The sequence below is a fragment of the Melopsittacus undulatus genome, chromosome 3, assembly GCF_012275295.1.
Source record: "Melopsittacus undulatus isolate bMelUnd1 chromosome 3, bMelUnd1.mat.Z, whole genome shotgun sequence".
Taxonomy (NCBI): domain Eukaryota; kingdom Metazoa; phylum Chordata; class Aves; order Psittaciformes; family Psittaculidae; genus Melopsittacus; species Melopsittacus undulatus.
In genome coordinates this window covers 13,168,818-13,186,858 of record NC_047529.1, presented here as the reverse complement: position 1 = coordinate 13,186,858, position 18,041 = coordinate 13,168,818, and the positions used below count along the sequence as shown (strand labels likewise).

General features: G+C 47.0%; 1 protein-coding gene across 5 annotated transcripts in view; it reads left to right on the top strand.

Moving 5' to 3' along the window:
• DTNB (dystrobrevin beta) overlaps positions 1-18,041 on the top strand; it is a 197,035-nt gene that overhangs the window by 172,067 nt on the left and 6,927 nt on the right. For 4 of the 5 annotated variants that reach the window (XM_034060608.1, XM_034060605.1, XM_031046598.2 and 1 more), the window contains 3 exons: positions 7,026-7,185; positions 13,563-13,652; positions 16,738-16,791. In XM_034060608.1, the coding sequence (XP_033916499.1) occupies positions 7,026-7,185; positions 13,563-13,652; positions 16,738-16,791 (304 nt within the window). The remainder of the gene's footprint in view (positions 1-7,025; positions 7,186-13,562; positions 13,653-16,737; positions 16,792-18,041) is intronic. The other variant, XM_034060607.1, reaches the window with a different exon arrangement.

Sequence of the window (18,041 nt, the reverse complement as noted above, 5' to 3'; positions counted from 1 at the left end):
TCCTGTGAAACCCTCTAGACAGGATGGCATATGAGCTGATTGTGTTCAGCCTGGAGGAGAGGAGGCAAAAGGGAAATTCAGCTGTGATTTTCTGTCTCATAATGGGTGACCAAGGAGAAAGCAGAGTCATCTCAGAGCTGCATGGAGAAAGTAAGAGGTAATGGCTGCACATTGGCTGAGGGTTCTGACTGGATTTGGAAGTGAAATTCCCATGAAAATGGTTAAACACTTGAGGAGCAGCCCAGAGTGGTGGTGGGACCTCCCTTTTGAAGGAATACTCAAAGACCAGCTGAAGAAGACCCCGAGCAACACTTTGAGGTTGACGTTGCTCAGAAGAGGAAGTTGATTTGGACACCCTCTGAAGCTCTTTCTGACCTCAATTTTCCTGTGCTTTTTTCATCCTGTTCTCCTTTAAAACTCTCCTCTGTCATGGTGGTTGTAGAAACTTTGAGAGCAGGTCACCAGAGAGGTGGGAGACCCCTAGTTAAACTGCTGGGTGAGGGAGGTGATGGTGCAACAGCATTTTGTATACTAGCTAAAAGCTATCACTGTCACTGTTTCTCGTATCTCTGTTGAAGTGGTTTCAATGCACAGGCCAGAACTCTGCCTCTTTACTTGAGGAAATATTAAGAGGGATTTTTAGGTTAAACCTCAGAACTCTTGTATATAAGACTTGATAAGCTGGGGCAAATAAATCAAAGTCAGCTGCTAAACATTTCAGGAGCTGGGTCAGAGGTTTTATTCATTGTTTTTCTAAATTGAAATCCATCTTCTGTGTCGTATTTGGTGCAGTTTCCAGGAAGAACAAGCAATGAGCCAGTAATTCCCAGGATTTTCTATGGATGCAACCCCAACAGTCAGAGAGGAGTTTACAAACCTTTCCAAATTGGCCTCTGCTCTGTTTACAAAATATATCCTGGAGTTTCCTGTCCTGTGAGCTCTGCAGCGGTGGCCATGGAGGAGCAGAGCCATGCACAGCTCCTTGGTAGAACCATCTTCTTATCATAGAATGAACCACAGAATGGTTTGAGTTGGAAGGGACCTTAAAGTTCATCCACTTCCAACCCCCCTGCCACAGGCAGGGACACCTTCCACTAGACCAGGTTGCTCCAAGCCCCATCCATCCTGGCCTTGAACACTGCCAGGGATGGGGCAGCCACAGCTTCTCTGGGCACCCTGTGCCAGGGCCTCAGCACCCTCACAGGGAAGAAGAAACAAAAACTGTTGAAGCACTTGCTTATGCTGGGAATGGAGACACTGAAACAGCCCCAGCACAGGCTCACTTCAGCATCCTCAAAAACCACAGGGATAGCCTCAGCTCCAACATTTATTGGACCTTGCATCATTCCTTCTGTCACTCCCTTTGCCTCCAGCCTTGTGAGAAGGAAGTTGAGAGAGTGATTTATTGATGCCCTGTAGAAATGCCTCTAGTTCAGCCTTGGGAGCCATCCCTAAGCATACCCATTAATCATTGTGTGCTGCCTCTGGGCTGTCCCCATTCACTTCCCACAACTGCAGAGGCACGGATATACCCGCATGTCCTCCCACAGCTTCCTCTGCCCCACACTGGGCCCCAGCACTGTGCCGTTGCACCCCTGGGTGGCTTGGTGGCTGTCGTAGATGCAAGGCCTCTGTGCTGCTCCCTCTCTGTCTGCCCCAGGTGTCTGTCTTGCTCTCAGTAGACAAAGTGCTTTCTAGGACTGGTTTCATGCTCTGCAGGGTGAGCCCAGCTGTTGGTGAAGTGCATTGTCACTGTCAGTGTCCTTGGTATCTACTGCTGCCTTCAAGCATCTTCCATTGGGTCAACCTCTGAGTTCCCAGTGGCTGCAGAAGCATTTGGGGTCCAACAGGCACCACGCTGCCTGAGAGCCATGAGGGGTGGCACAGTGATGCTAACGGTTAGGAAATGCCAGCTCATACCTTCTTGTTTCTGCTTTCCATATGTATCTGCATCACTACCAGAGGCCATACCCCCTCATTTTTCCACATGCATCATTTTTCCACAAGACTCATCATTTGGTGCAGAGGGAAAACACGCAAGCATGTTAAGGCTTCATGTGCAATGTAAAGTACAAGAAGAGAGATCAATATATAAAATAGATGGATATTATTTGATTGGATGGAGGGTGGGGGGAGGGAGTTGTCTTGCCTTTTTTTTTTTCATCTGGAATTAGAGAAAAACAGATATCACCAGGTGCTAGAGAACTACACACAGCCCGGATCATGAAAAGCACCAATTCCCTCTCCTCCAGGTAGTTGTTTATGTGTATGCTCACCCTGGGAGCACATCCACACTGGATACAGTAATATTTTTTGCTTCAACATTACCTGCACAGTGTGTTCAGAAAGCGTTATCCAAAGTATGTCAGTAGTGAACACCCTGTACCCACACCCTGAGTATGCTGCTGAGGTTGAACTGATATTTATTGACTTGTAATTCGGTAAATGCATCGTTACATATTTGCTTTGGACTCAATATTTCTTCCTTTTCTTCTCCAAGCTTTTGCCCATTCTATCCCTGATCCATCTCTGGTTTAAGTTGTGCAGTGTTGGTCTCTACTTTTCTTCTTGCCTTTGATGCCTGATTTCTGCATGGGCCTGGGAAAGCCCTGTTAATGCTCAGCCTGGGCCAGTTTCTGCCATGAGCAGAAAGGAGTCATCATCCTAAGATGCTCAATTTCTCATTCAGCCCAGAGAAACTCATGCAGGTCTCCTACCCCATCTTATACTGTCCTACCCCATCCTACACCGGGCTGGGTGTCATTTCTGCTCATGAAAAATGTGGCCATCTGATGGGTACTGTGGATTCAGTTATACCAAGAAAACATAGAATCATATAATCACAGAATGGTTTGGGTTGGAAGGGACCTTAAAGTTCATCCAGTTGCGACCTCTTGCCATGGGCAGGAGCACCTTCCACTAGACCAGGTTGCTCCAAGCCCCATCCAGCCTGGACTTGAACACTGCCAGGGATGGGGCAGCCACAGCTTCTCTGGGCAACTTGTGCCAGGGCCTCAGCACCCTCATAGTGAAAAATTGCCCATACAGGGATTGTTTCTTTTCTCCTAGAGATATAAACCTGGAGGGCTTTCTCACAGGCCCTGCAAGCTGACACACACAGTACACATGCAGGTACAGCTCAGACCACAGCATTTCTGCCTGTCCCTTAGAAGGCACTGCACCAAGGCAGAAGGTTTAGCTCTTGTGCCTTGATGAGTGTCTGTGTTGGCCAGCAGATGCTTTCTCACTCCTCTTCTAGGTCAGAAGTGAGTGATGCTCTGGGGCAGCAGAGTCCCAGTGCAGCGCCAGCAGCCTGGAACCTGCAGCCCTGCAGTCCTGAGCTGCAGCCATGTTACCAACCAGCAGTCTGGGACAAAGCATGTTTCTTGTGAAGATGATTTTTAGGTCTTCACTGAACCAAAAACTTTCAGATCCTCCTTCAGCTGCTAAGTGCTGTGATGTTCATTGCATGGTGTGAGTGTACATGAGGACAGGGCAGCAGGGAGACATAACTCTCCATCCAACTCTATCTATCTCAGCACTGCTCCCCATTGATGTGGCTTGTCTGTGTTTAACCTCACAAGCTGCTCTCAATATCACCTCAGCTTCCAGGAACTACACCATTGAGCAGGTGAGGGGTGTTCATAGCCCTTCTGCTTCAGTGGCTGCAGCATGCAAATCAGCACTGCCCATCTGTGTGCCCCGTGCTTAAAAAAAATAAAGAATACATCCATTTCAGGTGCTTGGGCTCTTACTCTAAGAATGTAAATGTAGACAGCGTGTCTCCCTGGTGAATGACAGTGAAAAAAAGTTTTCCTCCCTAAGCGCTGTTTGGGTGGTTCTCTACTGGCTTTTACCACCAGCCCATCCATGTGGGCAGCTGTGGGGTTCAAGGTCTTCCCTTGGGCCAGGGAGTGTGCACATCTGCGAAAAACACCATGGGCCAGATGTGGAGGTAGGTGGGATGGACCAGGTTTGTCATACAGGGTGAAATGTGCCCCCTCACAGTTCAGGTGTTCTGGGGAGAGAAGTGAGCAGTGAGGTCTTACTCAATTAACTGAACACTTGCTTTAACAGATAACAAAATCTCTAGATGGTTTATCATTTGTCATCCCTCTCACACCTGCCACCATCAGAAGGTCTCTGGTGATTAAGAGGAATATGTACTGAGGTCCCACAATACAAGATGCAACCTGGGGAACAAGCTTCAAAACATGAAATATTTCCACACCCTCCTCTGGCTGCCTCCTGGGGAAAGGGAAGCTCTTGCTCACTGTTCTCTGCCTCCAATGTGGGTGTTTGTTAGCAATGGGTTTCTCCTGGTTTTCAGTTTTAAGGTATGAATGGGCTGGTTTTCCTTGCCTGAACAGCTGCCAAGTCTGAGGTTCAGTTCAGTCTGGGAGGAGGAGAGGGAATGAGCCAGTTCCTCCAAGCCAAAGCCATGGGAACACTCCTGCCATGCTGTCTCACGTGCTCGATGGGGAGCACAAAGCAACGGTCAGGCTTTTGCTACAAATTGATGCAAATTTAGACAATGCTGCCTATTTCTGTGCACTTTCAGGTTGCTTCTTGAAGTTTTATTTGAGGTTTCAGTGCAAGGAAGTGAAGTTGCTGGTGTGTTATGTGCATTTTCTAATGATTGTACCTTCAAAATATGCCATTTTTCTCCTGCAGCCCTCCCCCCTACAGACACCCCTGTCACATTTTACTCACTTCTTTTAATCCCCTATTATTAATACAGTTTCAAAATGACAATTTTACACATGATCAGGTTTTCATATTAGTAAGAATATCAACTCCGGGCTGGCAGGGATTAGTGAAGCTACAGCCATCCCCACGTGGTCCCAGACAGCATCCTGTTCCTAGGTGCTCCCATGGGAAGCAGGGCCTTGCAGCAGGGCAGCACTCAATGTGAGGATAGGAAAAATGTGCTGGTGATGGATGCTGTGCCCTGCAGCAGCAGCACAAGGATCGACTGTTCAGGATGCTGGCAGTGTCACCATTGCACAGGGTGCGGGTGATGTCACTGTGCATTGGGTGCTGGCAGTGCCACCGTTACACAAGGTGCTGGTTATGTCACCGTGCATTGGGTGCTGACAGTGTCACCATTACACAAGGTGCTGGCGATGTCACCATTGCATCAGGTGCTGGCAGTGTCACCGTTACACAGGGTGCTGGTCTTGTCATCATTGCACAGGATGTTGGCAGTGTAACCATTGTGCAGGGTACTGGCAGTGTCACCATTCCATTGAGTATTGTCAGTGCCACCATTGAGCAGGGTGGTGGCTGTGTCACCATTGTACTGGGTGCTGGCCCCCTCACAGTGGCACAGGGTGCTGGAGGTGTCACCATTGCATGGGTGCTGGAAGTGTCATCGTTGCAGTTTGCTGGCCTAGTCACCATCACACGGGGTGCTGTCAGTGTCACCGTTGTGCATCGCCGCTGTGCCAGCTGGGTTGCCCCGGTAACTGATGCACGTCAAAGGGAGCAAACGATGAACAGGCTTAAAAAAAGATGAAAACCACACGGCACAAACAAACCAGGTATTTGCTCAGAGGGGTTGTACGGTTTTAATGCCCTTAGCGTATAATTATTTATGAGTAGCTCTCCTTTAATCAACAGCAGCATAGGGACCGTGCTTAAACATAAACACAGTCACAGATCATAAACCCTTGCTAGCAAAGCCAGACAAAACTGATCACTAATAGCTTTGCAGTTGAGCAAGAGGGCTCAGAGATTGTTGACAGACATGAGTGGCTGCAGAGAACAACCAGATTATCAACAATAAAGTAGTACTGTGTGCATTCAAAGCACTTGTAAATAATGGCCAATGCTTGGGGAAGGGTGATGCTTTGCTCCTGGGCAGTGAGGTGAGTGCTGAGGAGGTTCCCAGTGCAAGGGGTCCATCTGGGCTGTGCAAGAACAGCCAGAGGAGGGAGATGAGGAACCAAGCTCTCTGCAAAGGTCCTTAAACACCCAGCGAGGTGCCTCAGTAGTGAGTGCCTCCTTGCTCGCTCTCCTGCTGACACCACATGCCAAGTACTTAACTGAAATTATTTCTTTGAAAACAAAGAGCTAGTAAGTGCATGTCAGTAGGCTCCTATATTTATCTCCTCATACATCCATCAGTCTCTCTCCTTTCCCTGTTCATCCTTCCCATGCCAAACCTCAGGTTATGCTCTGGAGGCTTCACTGGGACATCATCATCTTTGAAGCCAGTGGGAGTTGTGTCTGAATGATTACACCAGTTTTCTCTGAGCATTCAAACTGCAGGAAAAAAATAGTTTAGTTGCAATTTGCCATGAAGTGCGCTAGACTTTGGGTAAGTAGGCAGTACCTGAGAGACCCTTGGGGCCGTCACTTGCCATCCATGGAGAGTTGTAGGGAGGCACAAGAAGCCTTATGATGGAAGGCAACAGCACAAGCTGCTCACAAGGCTCCTGGAGCAGCACTGCAGAGATAGGTAGGTTTGGTTGGAAGAAAATGTAGAATCAAAACTTTAAAAATCACTATTTTAGTAATAAATAAGAATCTATAAAATATATAAAAGTAAAGTAAGAAAGGGAATGGACCTTCTGCAGAGCCTCGAAGGCACCGTGGAGCTCTGGGGGTTTCCTCACTGCTGCCCCTGGGAAAGATGAGGAGATGCCAAGTGGTGATGGGTTCCTCTGGAGGACACAGATGGGAAGATCACCCTGTGCCATCCCAGGATTTTTCCCAGCTTGATGGTTGACCAATGACACAGTAATCATATGGTGAGAAAGACTGGGTGAAATCCTGCACCAGAGCAGCAGAGCTGTGAGTGCCATGTGCAGCCCAATACATGATGCACTGTGCCCAGCATGCCACCATCATGGGGTCCTCCCACAACACCTACTGTTCATGCATCACGTTGCTCAAGCTGAGCATGTTTTGGTGAAGCGTCTTTCCTTATGCATTTCTTTTCTTTTTTTTTCAGAATTATTTTTAGATATTCACAAAAAAAGTAAAAAGTTTGGAAACTGTGTCTCGTGTCTCCTGTGCAGGCGCAAGCAGCAGGCTCGGCACAGTCCTCACCCACCCATGGAGCCAGCCGCCCCATGCCCATGCCCGTCAGATCCACCTCCGCCGGCTCTACCCCTACTCACGTCCCGCAGGACTCTCTCACTGGAGTCGGGGGAGATGTGCAGGAAGCTTTCACACAAGGTGAATATCACACAGAACGGAACTACATCTGGTGTTAATACGGCATCATCATGTAAAAGAGGGGACATTCAGACTGATACAAGGAAGTTCTTCCCTGTGAGGGTGCTGAGGCACTTTCACAGGCTGCCCAGAGACTCTCTGGCTGCCCTATCCCTGGCAGTGTTCAGGGTCAGGTTGGATGGGGCTTGGAGCAACCTGGTCTAGTGGAAGGTGTCCCTGCCCATGGCAGGGGTTGGAACTGCATGAGCTTTAAGGTCCCTTCTAAAACAAACTATTCTATAATGATTCTATGTGTAACAGAAACATAACTTGATGATACTGAGACAATAATTACAAACCCCTTTCCTGCACTCTAGACCAAAGTGATTGAGGGCACATTTTTAATCTTTACAACTTAATGAATTTATTTCTGTGATGATGATTTTCCCTCAGGGGAAGGGATCTTCCACCCCAGAAAGTTACTCCCACAAGTAATTTAGCCGTTAGACATTAAAAACTGGTCATATTTTCAAATGTGATGGTTGAACTGTGCTATGATTTGCAAGATGGAAAAAGCAGTTTAATGACTGAAAGTAGGAAAACAAACAGCTCTCTTATTCCGAGTATTTAGCTAACAGCTGCCCACCTCTCTGCTTGGTTATGGGGTAGAAAGGGAGATGAAATTTTGCAGCACAACTTGGTGAAGGCTGTTCCTAATGGAGCAGGTGGCTGGTGTGCACATCTACAGAATGGCTCATGTGCTCTGCTAGAGACACAGACATACAGCAGCCCTGTGGGGAGAAGAAAAAAAATGTAAAGTGCTAAACCTGAGAAATCGTGGAAAGAGGAGAGAAGAAGAGAGGAGTGGGGAGGGGAGGGGAAAGGTGAGGAGGGGAGAGGAGAGGCGAACAGAACAGGGAAGGGAAAACAAGGCAAGGCAAGGGAAAGAACAAGAGGAGAGGAGGAGAAGAAGATGGGAAGACCATGATGAAGAAGCAGAAGGACACACAGGACAACAACATTCTTCTTGCTCCAACCAGTGGAGTTCCTTCTTTTGTACTTTTCTACATGCTACTCCTCCCTGCATTTGGAAAAAATACCACTTTCTGGCCTAAACTCACTGCTGCCAACTGCCCCAAAAGTAGATATAAGAAGTCTACTTACTACCAGATAGCTTCAGCCGCATTCCTTTCTGTCCACCTTGTCCTCCGTTTCTTCAGTGAAATCAGTATGGTTGGATCAAATGGGTAAGCTGTCCATTTGTGAATAATACAGCTTATTGTGCTGTGAAGAAAAGCAGGGCAGCAGTTGACATACGTATTTTTATCCCCCAATTTCTGTAGGTAGTGTGAGTTTATACTTAGCTGCTGTTGCTTTTAAAAAAGAAAAGTTTTACAGTCACGCGTTTACATTTCAAAGAAGTCCAACTTTTCCATGTCAAAGCCATTGTGAGCTCAAGAAGGACTCCGAGATTTGAAGACAAGCAGATGAAATGGAAACTTGTTCAGCTCAATGCAGACCACTGCTTCTTCCTCAAATACTGGAGGGACTTGGCTATCTGGTGATGTGGGAAGGCAGCAAGCAAAGACATGACTGTCAGTCTGGTGTCAAGAAATTTGGCAAATATTTTTTTATCTTCAAGGACCTTCTCACTGCAGAGGGGGAAATTAGTGATTCTTCAGTCCTAGCTACTTCAACTCTGCTCATGGTGAAGGAAGAGATTCCCAGTAGGAACAGATGCCGGTTTTCAGTATTAATCAGGAGTAGTGACACTTGGGTTTTCTGTGCTCTTTTCTTGCTTTTACCCATATTGGTCCAGAGTTTTTCATCTTTACTATTCCAGAAGCATCCCAGGATGTACAGCTGTGAGAAGAACAGCAGCAGGACCTGGTCTCTCCTCTGACAGACATGGAGGTTGTTTCTGAACATGATCCACATTTCTGGAGATGGACATCCACTCGTATATTATATTCTTCTGATTGACAATAAAAGGAAGAAGGACAGAAAATACACCTTTCACTAATGCTCTGGCTAGGACTTCAGCTGTTTGTGGGCAGAGACAACCAGCAAGCATCAACCTTTCATATGGACCTCTTGGTACTCCATGGAAATGCCATTGGATATTGGACATCTTAGAGCCTGTAGTGCCAGGGCCCTACAGCCTCTCTTGTGTGTTGGTCCTTTGCAGTCAACAAGAGCCCTTGCCTTGTTGCAGATGTCAGGTTGTTTAGTTCTTTAAAAGATGACAAGTTTTATCATATGGAGTCTCAAAACTGGAGGTGGTATTTTCTCATTCTGGGTAGGGAAGATCATGAATATTAGTGTCAAATACCTTTGTCAGATGGACAGTCTCCTCTCAAAACAAGCAAACATGAAAATAAACTTACCAGAACTGATTATATATTTCAAAACCAAACATATTTTAAATAAAAATTTGCATTTATCACCTGCTCATTGGATATATCCTTCTAGAACAAACTTCTTCCGTGCCTAAATGAGCTGCTGCCAGAAGAAGGTGAGGAAAGAGACTACAAAATGGTAGCAGAGGAGCAGGAAGTATCAGTGAATACTTATAATTGGCATGTGATGCCAGTGAGGATTGCAAGCATACTCAGTATGGGGCTGTTCTCCAGAGCCAGGTGATGAAGAACATCCAGTCAGAAAACACTGAGCATCTACAACTCAACTGTGAGAAGATACGTCTTTTCTGATCCCATTGGTAGGAACAAGCTCCTCATCTCTCTAAACACTTCCAGAACCGACAGCAGAAGCAGGCATTTCCAGGGAGGCAAGATGCCAAATACCAGAGGCACAACACTCCATCTGTTGCTGTGGGTGGTCCAGTCGCCTCCTCTTCATCTCTACAACAAGTTTGATGGCTACAGCCGAGAGCTCTCAACTGATTTCTTTGGCAGCTGCCTCTCCTTCCTCCCTTTGCAGATTGGCTTTCTTTTTCCAGGCTGAGTGAAGTGGAACAGCAGTGCAATGAGTCCTACCAGTTACTGGGAAAATCTGGTCTATCTGCCTCATCATTTTCCCCTTTTCTTTTTTAATTAGGAAAGCACAAAGAGATGAATTGATCTTCTTTCTGCTGATAGGAGTAATGAACACATGATTTTAGTAGTACAGTCACTGTCCTACTTGATCATTTTTTCACTTTACAGTCTTGCTTTGGCATCCAAATTTGCTCTCAATCCATCTGTTTTTTTCTTTGGAGAACCTGGCAAAAGCCATGACAAAGCAAACTTCCTTCTGCAGTTTACAATCACCAGAGCTGTCTTCCTCAAACTCCTGGCTTCAGTAGATGCTGATGTAATTAATCAAGGGCTCATTCATGCCTTTCACTTGAGTGACTGGTTCATAACAGGATAGTCTTTGTCAGGACCTGTTAATATTGCCCAAAGTGAAAACTTATTTTTTTCTAGGTTTTTAACACCTGACAGCATTGCAAATACATGTTGCAATGAACCAGGTGGTGTAAAAAACTGTTCTGGGCTGGGCTAAGGGCTTGTGCGGCAGCCGCTTCACAACAGCTTGGTATTGCTGGTGGTGATGACTCCCTGGAAGCAAAACACCTATAGGCAATGCCTGCATTACACATATTTGGGTGGAGGGGTTGTAACAAAAACATTTAAATTCTGTTTGCTAACTTTTGCATATCCACCAGATTCTTATAAAATGTCACTTTGGAGCGAGGAGGAAAAGGGAGGGAAGATTCCAGTGCTGTTTGCTGTTCCACCTCTTGCTGCTGTAACCTAGGAAGGGGCAGGTTTGCCGAGTCTTCTGTGAGCTTCTCCATCAATGCAGGAAGGATTAGAGAAGGAAACCTTTAAAGAGTTGAATGCCAGTGATCTTGATCCTGCTCCATCCTTGGAAGGGTTCAGTGCCAAGCTGGATGGGGCTTGGAGCAACCTGGTGGAAGGTTTACCTGCCTGTGATCCTATGATTTTATGATATAGTCTTAAGATTAGATAAGTTTTCCCCATACGCAATCTCTCAATCTTCCAGTTGGCCAGAGGAAGAACACAGTAATACAGTATCAGAATTGAATGCCCTGATGGCATTCCGGTTGAAATACTGATACTGATACAGAGGCCATCATCTAATTAGAAAACTAATGCTCCTGTTTATCATCTTGAAAGAGAAGAAAACATCCCTCAGGATTTCACAGAGGCAAATAGCATCCACCACGAGCAGCAGAAAGGTGGAAGTTCCTCATGTGATAACCACAGTGGTGGCTTATCCAACTACTAGAACAACTCTTGCAAGAAAAAATGGTCAGCAGACTCCTTAATAAGTTTCCTGGAATGATCATTCCGGAAAGGCAATCTGTACAATTAGTGCTATTTCATATTAATCATGCAAAATCAGGCAAATCCAAGGCAAGTGGAGAACACAGGAAACAGGATAAAATGTCTGTGTTTGTATATAATAAATAATTGAATGCCACCAGCCAGGAGGCCTTAGGGTGGCTTCTGCATGTAGATGTTCAAATGAGCTTGATAACATTATTCATCTCTTTCACAGGGGAGACAGGCTAGAATTTTACAGCCTTTCACTCCCAAAAGTAACATCGAGTAGGATGGTGGCCGTGCTTCCCTCTTTCCCTGTCCCATACAGTGACAGAACTCGGAACATCCAGAGACCTGGATAAAGAGGCCTCCATTGTATAAGAGATGCAGAGAAGTCCCCTGTATAACAGGTCCCAGACTTGTTGGCCAAAATCTGCATTTTTTCCCAGGAATTGCATGCTGTTTGCACATGCACAAGAAGACCCAGTGCTTTGCTGCTGGGTTGGGCATGATGCCGGTCAGTTGGCAGCCTAACCTGGAGAGAAAGCTGCTGATAGAAAGCACGTAATCGCAGCAGCATGCTCTGGCAGCCCTCAAACAACACTAAACTCCACAGGCAAAATGTAGGAGTAGGCATTTTGACACCCCCCAGCCAAGGATGGAGTAAAAGCCAGCACCCCATTTGGAAGATTAAAGCAGCACGTCTGGAATGAGAGACGTCTGACTTCAAACAAAAGTAAATGTGTAATGTACAGTTGTCATTATTGCAGTTGAGTACAGCTGCAGAATGTCACATCACATGTCTCTGGCAATCCCACACGTGTTGTCTTCATGCCCTCACTGGAGCAAATGACAGGACTCAAGCTCCAAGATCTTAGAGCATGGTCAGGCACTCAGCATCAAAGTGGTGCTCCCGGAGGCTGCACCAGGGCGGACATCTGGTGGGATAACAGCCTGCTTGAAGCCATTTTCTGTGAGCAGTTAAAAGCACGGGAAAGGCTGAGATGGGGCCAACACACCGTTACAGGGACCTGCTCCCGGCAAAGGCTCAGCTCGGGGCCATCAGCTCCGCAACCTGAGAAACTGCGGCTACAGACCACCTGCCGGGGCAGAAAACATGACCCCACACCATCAAAGCCTCCAAATAAAACTGAAACAGCACAGCGCAAAAAAAGGTGCCGGAGGAAAGGAGGCTCAGCGAGGACACGGAGTCACGTCTGCAGCAGCTGCGGGCGCTGGAGCTCTACAAAATTGGGCCATGACCGGCAAGATGCTCTGCTGCAAGAATATGGATGTTTTTGCCAGAGGGACCAGCACAGGGAACCAGAATAGATGGCTGAGATGATTATCTTCCCAGCACCAAGCAAGAGGCAATAAGCATCATCCCCAACACACGGCAGCTTGCTGATCTCTTTTACAGGCATGACGGTTCCTTTGCAGATTGTGGCCCCTTGCTGGTCCCTGTCATTCTAGCAGAGCTGTGGCAGATGTTCAGGGTGCTAATGGGATCCCTCAAGCAGAGCCTCACACAAGACAAGTGTTCAGACAAGAACCAGGCAGGTCAGTGTCACCATGAGGGACAGCTAAGTGCCTATCCCCTGGCTGTGTGGCGCACCGAGGAAGAAGATTGCTTCCTCCAGCAGTGCAAGAGGAGGGCAAGAATTCAGTTATCTTTTATTCTGCTCAAACCTCAGTGATATTGATTGCAACAGAGAAGCCAGCAGCGATAACGACTGCACAAATGAGGAGCATGGATGAGCTGTGTCACGGCCAGCACCCAGCAACTCCTGTCATGGCGAGAGAAGCATGTGCCCTTGAGCTGTCATAGGAGCACTGTCCTTGTCAAGGAGAAGAGTGGTGTGATAGCTAATTAGCCAGAGAGGTGATCAGGCAGACAATCAGAACTGGTTCCACAGCAGATCCCCATCCTTTACTAAGAGGAGCTACTTTGACAGGGTGCTGCCATACACCAGCACACCAAGCTCTGTCCTGCAGGGGAGACCCTGGTGAGGACCAGTGAGGGATACGTGGCCAGGCCCTGTGGCATGAGGAGTTTGGGCAGTGTCAGAGGGGCACATGTAACTCCTGCTGTTTGTCTGCTCCCAGGTACGAGGAGGAACCTCCGCAATGACCTGCTGGTAGCAGCCGATTCCATCACCAACACCATGTCATCTCTGGTGAAGGAACTTCATTCAGGTAAGAATCAGTTTAGCAGCACACGTGCACAGCAGGAGAGTGAGAGCTTGAAGCCACAGGCTGGAGGTTGAGATTGTCTCAAGATTTGTTCTTTACAAAAACTGTTTAAAGCATCATGGGAGGATACAGGTACATTTTTTCAGTGATAAAACAAAACATCAGTTTTGTAGCTGACATCATGGAGAATGCCAAGTACCTCCTGAACAGGCTGTCCACTGATTTTATCACTGATAGTTAAGGCAATACTCTGGATACCAACCTGGCTGGTGGCACCGTTGGTGATTCATGAAGCAGACTCACATCTAGCTCCCATTCTGCTGTGCATATTGATCCATGCCTGTGTAGCAGCACTGAGCAGCTTTCCCAGTGTACCCTGCAGGCATGTTCTGGGCCACTCACCAGGCAGGAGAAACTCCACTTTCTCACTTCTGGAAGCCAGAGCTCCTTAACAACACCAGCCAGCAAGTCAGAAGCCAGGGCAGAATTTCTGAGTGAGTCTCCCTGAACTATTGTTTAGTAATGGCAGTGCTGGGGCAGCAGGTGAAACTCCTCTGCAACAAATGCCCATGAGAGGCTATAATTGCAAACATACAGAAAAGGTACATGAGGATTAAACAGTGATGTGAAAAAAAGATTATTATTTTCTTTGTTCCCTTTTACTGTGCCAGTGAACACCTTGATGGTATGGGAGCAGCTCCTGCTGTAGCCCAAGGATGCATCCTGTGGCTCTCGAGCCTTGTCAGCGATGGGGTGTGTGATCATCTACTGTTCCAGCAGCTTGTCTGTGGGCTGCCCTCTCTTTTAAGGGAGAAATAAAGCATTCTGTATTCAGCCTGAACCTCGCGGTTTCTGTTTCACGCCTCCCCCAGCCCATTGCTGCATCCGGTAGTGGCATCACATAATCCCCTTCATAAACTTATCAAACTCCATGTTAAAACCAGTTAGGCTTTTTGTTCCCACTGCCCTTAATGAAGAACTCACGGTTATAAATCGGGTTGATATTTTACTGCTAAGCCGTAAATTCACCCAGTCTAAATCCCGTGTCTTGGGTGCAAAGGCAGCTGTGAGTTAATAAAGCCTTTCATGTATGACAGCAGTATCGCTGGTGCCATTGCAGTGAGGGCTGTGTATTTCTTCAATAAATCACCATGTTCAAGATGCACACAGCTCTCTTCCCTCTAGGCTGAAACCCAGTGAACAAACCCTCTGCCCAAAACAGATGTCTGCAGTAATTTATTCTTTGCTTGTAGCAGAAGAGCACATTTGCAGTGGTGTGGCTGAGCTCAGGCTCTGGCCCTGGGGTGAAAGGTCGGCTGGACCCACAGCTCTCCTGCCCTCCTCTGAGACACCTGGCAGCTTGGCAAAGGCAAACAGCCTGGGTTTGCACTACTGACAGCCCTTTCAGGCTTGTCAGGGATAGTGCAAGGCAGTTACGGTTCACAAGGGAGTGAAAATGGAATTAATTACAGTCTCCTACTTGAGGATATGCAGATACTGAAGAAGGCTCCCTTGAAAGTCTCTGAAATCATTTCATTTGTGTAAATTAGGAAAAGCATGAGTTATCCTCAGCTGATGAGAGTCGGTGGGATTTAACACGTATTGTCCCAGAGGTGAGCTGTGAGAATAGACACCTCCTCCAGCCCCAGGCTCACCCGATATAGCTGCAGGCATTGTGCTCTGAGGGTTCTGTGAGACACTGGTGTGTGCACCACCCACACCTCTGTTTGTTTCTCCCTGCCTTTGCACAAGCTTGGAAAACAGATTCTTTTGGAAGGGAAACACTGCTTGGGGTTACCCTTCCCTAGATGGGCTTCCATAGATTCTCTGGTTGTTCTCCCAGCCATCTCCTCCAGCACCAAAAGCCTAATGCTCCTGGTGCTACCTAGAGAACACTGGCATCACTTTTATCCCAACTGAGCTTAAAAAGACATGCAGGGATGATCACCAAGGACCAGGTATGATGCTGCTGGGTGGCTCAGCCCTCCCCTGTCAGGCTGCCCAAAAGAAGGCAGATTCAGGACCCAAAGCAGCTATTTTGCTCCAGGTCGTGACTCTTGTGATTAAGAACGTTTTGGTTTCATCAGTGATCTCTTCTGCACTGGCACTAAGGACTCATCCATAGCCATCAATTAGCAGGCATAGAGTGTGACTCCTGGATGTCTCATCGGTCCTGCTGTTAAAGCAACAAAGAGAGCAAATGTCTGTAAGATCTTCTTTGATCAGACCAATTCAGAATGCTTCAGGTTTTCAAACTGTACCTTTCATTGCTCTCAGCAGCATGCGAAGTAGGCAGAAGTGATATCACTGCTCATAATAACTATTACCTGTTTACACAGGTCTCATTGAAAGATATGAGCCACCATCTGCAGAAGAATGTGACCTTCTGCTCCCACTCTCTGCTCCATAAATACAAGCCTGGCCATAAACTCTCTTCAACTTAATCAGAGTTAAATATAATGAATCACTGGCTTTCAGGCACAGAACAAGTGCTGGTCCCTGCAGGCACAGACTGTCCCCAGTGTTGTGGCTTTCCTCTCTTGTCAGCATCACCGTCACTGACCACCTTGCACAGGCGAATCCTGCAGCATCAGGAGGGACCCTCCAAGCTTTTCACCACACCATAAACCATTTTATTTCTACCTTAGATTTGACCTCAGCATGAAAGTTGTGGCTTCCTTCCCTCTGTGTATATTGTGCAGTTCTTAATTTCTTACAGTGCTGAAGTAATAGTGCACAAGGGACTTTGGTCCCAGTACTGCCGGAGCATAGTAGTAGTCCACTAGTAGTCTATTCATCTGGACAATGTAGGCACTGCTTCTAGCTAGCACTCTGCAATCCTCTGATCAGGATTGTGTGGAGACTGTTTTGCCACCAGCAGTGAGCAGACACCACAGGAAGGATGATGATGAGTTCTCCACCTAGGTTCTCCTTAGGAGCCTGGACACTCCTTCCCCTCCAATATCACCTATCCCTGAAAAGCCAGTTCTGCTTTGCCACAGAAAAGCCCCCCCCCCCCCCCCCAGCATCTATTCTCTCACTTCCTTGTCTCATGTCTGCTTTTATTTTTTATTTTCACTTTTTGAAGCAGAGGAAGAAGATGAAGAAGAAAGAGAAAAAATGCAGAATGGAAAGGACCGAGGTAAGGGGACAAACTACAGGCTCTAGGCATAAAGCATTTTCTGACTTGCTCTTCTGCAGGAGCCGAGTTTGCCATCTCCATTTGGAGTCTCAGGAGAGAGCTCTGCATGCGGGTGGTTCCGGGTGGAAGCAGCCTGTGTTGCTACTACACCACCCGCAGACACAGCACAGGTCTATTTGCCTGGTCTGGTTATCACCATGCTGCTCTCTCCAACATCTGCCATGACTTGAGGTGACATCATGGCCAGGCTTCCTTCAGCATGTGTATTCAGCTTTCAAGAATGTTTTTCTTTCAGCAAAGGTCATGCACAGAAATGTGTCAGAGGAGGAGGAGTTGCTCCGAGTGCTGTGAGAAATCCAGTTCATACAAATGTATTAGACAAAAACAAGGCATGGGATGGTGACCAGTGAAGGTCCTGAGCGGTGGAGCCGTCATCTGCTGAGCCACTGCCTCCTGTGACCTTGGCTGCACAAATGTTCACAATTACTCTGCTGATGGTAATCCTGTGTAGGCAGTGCTGTCAGAGGATTGCCATTTCACAGGGGGTCTCTTTCATCTCTACTATCCCTGGATTGCTGGTCTACATACTAATCCTCCCCAGACCACATCTTCCTTTGGTGTGAATGAACCCATGACACATGCAAGCAGAATTATTCCCGGGGCTGGAAGTGATCATCACAGACATGGAGCAAGACTTTCAAACAACCGTGCAGCGTACAGTTGAGTTGGAGGGGTCTGCAGGAGATCTGCTCCTTGTGTCACACTCCACAAGCCAACACCAAAGCACCTCCCAGGCCCTTCCTCAGGAGCAGATCTTGCTCAGGGGTCTCATCTTTTGCTTTCTTATGTTTTAAACCAAAGCACAAGAAACAGACTCAGACAGGTTTGGATCAGCCCAAACATTTGTCTCACTGGAGCCAAAACCTAATTTCAGCATCAACAAAGTGGAACTTTATCCTTTTTCCTGTTGTACGCACATTTTCCTTCTGGCTAAGTTGAAGTGGCAGGGCTCACATTTCTCGCCAGAAGAGCTCATTTTCCTAAGTTTTCGTGTCCAGCAAGTTCTGCAAAGCAGTCAGGTGTTTGGAAATGCTTTGCTTGTTGATGGTTTGTCCATCAGTATTAGATGTGATAAGTTTGTTTGAAGTGCATCACTATTAGACAGTAGAAGTTTGTAGGAAAAAGTGCAGTAAGTTTTATTTTAGCTAAAACAGGATATTTTAGAGCATTGGCTCTAAATCACAGGACCC